The sequence below is a fragment of the Leptodactylus fuscus genome, chromosome 6, assembly GCF_031893055.1.
Source record: "Leptodactylus fuscus isolate aLepFus1 chromosome 6, aLepFus1.hap2, whole genome shotgun sequence".
In the NCBI taxonomy this organism is placed as follows: domain Eukaryota; kingdom Metazoa; phylum Chordata; class Amphibia; order Anura; family Leptodactylidae; genus Leptodactylus; species Leptodactylus fuscus.
Genome location: NC_134270.1, coordinates 77,058,714 through 77,065,134, shown reverse-complemented (window position 1 = coordinate 77,065,134; position 6,421 = coordinate 77,058,714). Strand labels below are relative to the sequence as shown.

The window sequence follows — 6,421 nt, the reverse complement described above, 5'->3', positions numbered from 1 at the left end:
AAGTTCTTCCCGTGTTACATAACTTATTTCCTTTTTTTGTTGTACAGAGTTAAATCTTGAAGAAAAAAAAAGATCGAAGTCCTGTTCTTAATAGCAGGAAGTTTTCTAAAGACAGACAGTCTTTAAGACAGAGGTGCGGATGTTTAGACCTGAATTCAACAATATCCATTTGTTTAACAGCTCTGTTCAGCAGAATCTTTTATCAGTTTATGGCTGTAGCAAAGAAAAAAAAATCTTCTTACTCCTGCTGAGTTTTCTCTAGGAACTGATGTTATATGATAACATTACTTAATAAAATGTGGAACATGGGGACTTCAGTTTATCATGAACAGCCATCTTGTGATAGCTCAAAGAAGACCACTGAAGACTTCTTAAGGTTGGATGTTCCAGTCCTGTTTGGGTCCGTTAATGAATGACAATGATTGATGGTTCCATTACATAAGCATATGAGCTGCCAGTCTTAAATCATACTTGTCCATTTTACTTTACTGAAGCCTGGGCCAGTATTGAGTGAGGTCTGGATCCCCTCCCGGTACTTGGACAGGAACAGAAACTCCTGGAGAGATCAGACCTGCATAAAAAAAATATAACTTACTGATAAGTTTATATATCATGCTACTTTACATTGGAGAACTCTGATGGCTAATCCTTGGTCATATAACCTAGTAATGTATTTTAGAGATCAGAACCTCTGTATATTGCAGATAGAGCCACATACAAGAGTAGATTCTGCTCTGGAGTCTGGAGGACCCAGCAAAACACATATGAATGAGCTCCACGTAGAGCCACATGTCTCCAGCAGTGGCTGCTGCATGATAAATGTGTGGCTGTCTGCAGCTTTCCCAGTGATAATAGCAGAGAGCCTGAGTTTTCGGTCCATTTAAGGCCCCTCAATGCAGGCCACAGCAAAAAAAAAACGCTGTGGGAAAACCGTTGTGACAACACATTGCAGTTTTTGCCGCACCTCTTTCACAGAAAGTGCTGCTTCCATTATACCTATAGGGAAACCACTGGTAGAAATAATTGATATGCTACAATTTCCAAAATCGCAACAGTTTTGGAAATTGCATCTTGTCTGCTGTGCATATTTTCCTGCTATGTGTGGATGGGATTTGCTGGAATTTATTCTATCGGAAGGAGAATGGGTTTCAGGCCGGGGCCCCATGGACCGGAAACGCCGCAATTTACCCGCAGTGCAGATGCTGCGGGAAAAATCGTGGCATTGTACAGTGCAGGCAAAGTGGATGGGATTCATGAGAATCCCATCCCCACTTTGCGGAAAAGATCGCAGTGCAGACACGCTGCGATTTGCAAAGCCATTGCAGCTTTGTAAATCGCAGCATGTCAATTATATCTACGGAAACGCTGGCGGCTTTCCCGTAGATATAATGTTAAGAGAAGATCCGCAGAGGAAAACTCTGTGAACTTTCTCTTAAAAGCGCTGTGGAAAGAACCACAATGTGTTCACGCAGCGGTTCTTTCTGCAGCGCTTTAGTGCTTCGGATACGCCCCGTGGGGCCTTAGCCTCAAAAATCTTTTATTTCTACGGCGCTGAAAGTGGATCTCTAAGTTGTTTGTATAACTGTTGTGGCTGATCCTCAAGGTGGCTGCTGACATATTAGAGCACTGAGTATCCTCAATAAGTGATCATAAGAGTTGTACCAATTGCAACTCCATAAAATAAGCAGAATACAGTGTTTTATGCCACCAAATTATAACTGACGATTCTGCAAATGTTTGTAATTGTTAACCTCATTTTTTAATTCTCATGTAAACTGATAGCAAAAATATATTAAAATATAGATAGAGATTCGTTTCGAGTAGAGCCTGAATATTCGACTACTCGATCGAATATCGAATCCCATTATAGTCTATGGGAAAAAATGCTCGTTTCAGGGGAAACCACTATTCGACTAAAGGAGAGTCACCAAGTCCAGGAGTAGCAGGAGGAGAGTGTTTAAAAGGAGCACTGGGAAATGTAGTTTACCTACAAATTCACTGTAACTAACAATGTTACAAGGAGCAGCAAGTAAAATAAAGCCAAGGAAAGGGTGCACAAAGAAACATTGACTATTTAGAATTACTGTGGACGTACTTTCAGATAATTTTTGGAAGCTGGAAAACCCCTTTTATCATGCTATTTGATAGAGATATTTGCCCACCTAACAATTGATATAAAGAGATCTTTTGTATGTTATGGTGAACACTTACCTGTAGAGCCACTAGCGCTGGACCCTAGGTTCTGGTTATTCATATGAGATTGAAGTTGAGGAGGTGTATAGGCATCATAACTGCGGACACTCACTGAAGGACTTGGTGGTATCATGCAGGAATAGGAAGAGGTCTGACTGGCTACCGGCTGTGGAGAGTGAAAAGAGAATACACTCTTAATACACAAATCTACATAGAAACAGACAGTGAGAGCTGCCATAATTATAAAGTACCAATATGTTGTTTTAGATGTCTTGGCATGTAGGGAGATATTTTATTAACTTTTGCTCACCTGGATGGGGAGGTTATTCGGCATAGTGAAGCTTGGCAAAGGAGGAAGAGAACCATAGCTGTTTGTTATAGCTGCTTCACTGCGGCTCAGCATGGACCCTTAAAGAAAAGTTGTCACAAAGTGAACATAAAGTACAAATAACAGATGATCTTAAAGGTGACTGTAGAAAACATGTCTTTAATAGGACCCCAGCTAGTGCTTTGTTTAAGTTTGCCAACTAGACTTTTAGTGCTATAGAACATGCATTTGCACATCTATGGGGGCTTGTGTAGCCTCAATAGTAGGATAAGCTGACACAAAATTATCAAGCATAACTCCTACACTTATTATTTATTAGGGAATCTGCCATTAGACTTATTGTAGTTTCACACAAAGATGCAACAGAAGTGCCGTCTAGATTAAAGCTTATATGCATACTATTTTTTTTTTATTTTTTTTTTAATTTCCGGGGAGAATCCTACTAATATTAGAAATGTGAAAGTTTGGATGTTTCTTACTCAATCACGCAAAAACGGCTGAACAGATTTGGATGAAATTTGGCACATAGATAGTTTGTAACATCGAATAACACATAGGCTACTTTTTATCCTGGTAAATGACATGGCTTCATGACTGTTATCAATTTATATATCCTAAAATACAGGAAGTGAGAAGCAGACACTTCAGGCAGAGTGCTGGGACACTGAGATGGGAAAACCCCTTTAATCCAAATTGGCAGTTTCCCAATTTTAAACATGCTCGGAAAACAAAAATGTAATTTGTCGCAAAATTCTCAAAAAAATGAGAACTATGAAGGTAGCCAGAAGTCAACAAACTTCTCCTCAAGCGGAGCTGAGGAGGATTGAGCAAGCTAGGCATCAACGTGGTCTTAGAGAAGCCAAAATGCCGGAGCAGGAAGATCATCGACGTCAGCAACACGCTCATTATATGGCATCCCAGCGAGCTGCTGAGATGCTGGAACAATCATAGGCATGGCACGATGAACAAGTTCAGCGGCAGGCCAGCTTGAGAGCTCCCAAAACGCGGAAGCAGGTGGATCATCGACGACAACAACACACTCATTATATGGCGTCCCAGTGAGCTGCTAAGATGACAGAACAATCACAGGCATGGCGCGAGGAACAAATTCAGTGGCACGCCACCTTGAGAGCTGCTAAAACGCTGGAGCAAGCGGATCACCGACACCAACAACATGCTCATTATATCGCATCCCAGCAAGCTGCTGAGATGCCAGAACAATCACAGGCAGGGCATGAGGAACAAGTTCAGTGGCAGGACAGCTTGAGAGCTGCCAAAACACCAGAGCAGGAGGATCATCGATGCCAACAACACACAGATGAAGTTGCAGGCAGAAGCTAGCTGTTTATAAATGTTCCTACACTAGTTGGAGCTCTGCAAGTAAAATCAGTACTTCGATAAGCAAAGCTTTAGGCATCACTAAACTTTGGACAACTTTTGATTTTCTGGCAATATTTGTGTCATGAATAAAATTTGTGATATACTTTATCAAACGTTTGGTGTCATATGAAATAGGAGAGTCTCCTCTTTTAAATGACACTATGGTTGCAGCACCATCTAAATTATAAGCATAAAATACAGTCCTATGAAAAAGTTTGGGCACCCCTATTAATCTTAATCATTTTTAGTTCTAAATATTTTGGTGTTTGCAACAGCCATTTCAGTTTGATATATCTAATAACTGATGGACACAGTAATATTTCAGGATTGAAATGAGGTTTATTGTACTAACAGAAAATGCGCAATATGCATTAAACCAAAATTTGACCGGTGCAAAAATATGGGCACCTCAACAGAAAAGTGACATTAATATTTAGTAGATCCTCCTTTTGCAAAGATAACAGCCTCTAGTTGCTTCCTGTAGCTTTTAATCAGTTCCTGGATCCTGGATGAGGGTATTTTGGACCATTTCTTTCTACAAAACAATTCAAGTTCAGTTAAGTTAGATGGTCGCCGAACATGGACAGCCCGCTCTCAAATGATCTGAAAACAAAGATTGTTCAACATAGTTGTTCAGGGGAAGGATACAAAACGTTGTCTCAGAGATTTAACCTGTCAGTTTCCACTGTGAGGAACATAGTAAGGAAATGGAAGACCACAGGGACAGTTCTTGTTAAGCCCAGAAGTGGCAGGCCAAGAAAAATATCAGAAAGGCAGAGAAGAAGAATGGTGAGAACAGTCAAGGACAATCCACAGACCACCTCCAAAGAGCTGCAGCATCATCTTGCTGCAGATGGTGTCACTGTGCATCAGTCGCACTTTGCACAAGGAGAAGCTGTATGGGAGAGTGATGAGAAAGAAGCCGTTTCTGCACGTACGCCACAAATAGAGTTGCCTGAGGTATGCAAAAGCACATTTGGAGAAGCCAACTTCATTTTGGAAACAAAGATTGAGTTGTTTGGTTATAAAAAAAGGCGTTATGCATGGCGTCCAAAAAGAAACAGCATTCCAAGAAAAACACTTGCTACCCACTGTAAAATTTGGTGGAGGTTCCATCATGCTTTGGGGCTGTGTGGCCAATGCCGGCACCGGGAATCTTGTTAAAGTTGAGGGTCGCATGGATTCCACTCAGTATCAGCAGATTCTTGAGAATAATGTTCAAGAATCAGTGACGAAGTTGAAGTTACGCCGGGGATGGATATTTCAGCAAGACAATGATCCAAAACACCGCTCCAAATCCTCAGGCATTCATGCAGAGGAACAATTACAATGTTCTGGAATGGCCATCCCAGTCCCCAGACCTGAATATCATTGAACATCTGTGGGATGATTTGAAGCGGGCTGTCCATGCTCGGCAACCATCTAACTTAACTGAACTTGAATTGTTTGTCCAAAATACCTTTATCCAGGATCCAGGAACTGATTAAAAGCTACAGGAAGCGACTAGAGGCTGTTATCTTTGCAAAAGGAGGATCTACTAAATATTAATGTCACTTTTCTGTTGAGGTGCCCATACTTTTGCACCGGTCAAATTTTGGTTTAATGCATATTGCACATTTTCTGTTAGTACAATAAACCTCATTTCAATCCTGAAATATTACTGTGTCCATCAGTTATTAGATATATCAAACTGAAATGGCTGCTGCAAACACCAAAATATTTAGAACTAAAAATGATTAAGATTAATAGGGGTGCCCAAACTTTTTCATAGGACTGTATATATGATAGAAATATCCCAATCCTGTGTTTTCAAGCAGTGATATCTCTAAAAATAGTTTAGCTAGTACTGCAACCTTAGTGTCATATGACACCAAAAGCAAGTTTGTACATTTTATAATGCCAGAGATATAACTGCTCGAAGTGACCCTCCCCTAACCTAATTTTCTCTACATGTTACACTGCCCATGTACATCATAACATTCAGTGATAGGAAGGAAGAGCTGTCAATACAGAAGCTAGGGAAAGAGTGAAAAAAAAACAGGACTTCACATATAGGATCCAAAATTTGTTAATAAAGTATATTGCAAAATACTGACACAAATACTGATATAAAATCAAAAGTTGTCCGAAAGTTTACTCTTTAACAGAGGAGCAGAGTTGTAGTCGAGTTGTAGGCCTACTCACTTAAATTTTCACAACTAGCCTACTAACTTACATTACAGCCACCCCTCACATTCTTTCGTTCCCTCTACAGCAGGGGTGTCAAACTAATTTTCGTCAAGGTCCACATCAGCCTTATGGTTTTCTTCAAAGGGTCATCAGTACTTCAGTGATTGGTTAAATGTAGCTATGCCATTTAGGTGTGGTTACATCTATAGCCCGTTGAAGGCAATCATAAGGCTCATGTTAACATATCGTTAATACACATAAGTAATAGTGCCATAATTATCTACCCCCCCTTACAGATAACAGTCCCCCCATAAGTTATAGTGTGCTATTTGTACCCCCACATACATATTG

The 6,421-nt window shown here is 40.3% G+C and overlaps 1 protein-coding gene across 2 annotated transcripts in view; it reads right to left on the bottom strand.

Moving 5' to 3' along the window:
* Window positions 1-393: 393 nt before the first annotated feature.
* LOC142210859 (paired box protein Pax-6-like) overlaps window positions 394-6,421 on the bottom strand; it is a 72,658-nt gene continuing 66,630 nt past the window's right edge. For both annotated transcript variants that reach the window (XM_075280326.1, XM_075280325.1), the window contains 3 exons: window positions 2,504-2,601; window positions 2,212-2,359; window positions 394-571 (listed from right to left, as the gene is read on the bottom strand). In XM_075280326.1, the coding sequence (XP_075136427.1) occupies window positions 486-571; window positions 2,212-2,359; window positions 2,504-2,601 (332 nt within the window). In that variant the 3' untranslated portion in view covers window positions 394-485. The remainder of the gene's footprint in view (window positions 572-2,211; window positions 2,360-2,503; window positions 2,602-6,421) is intronic.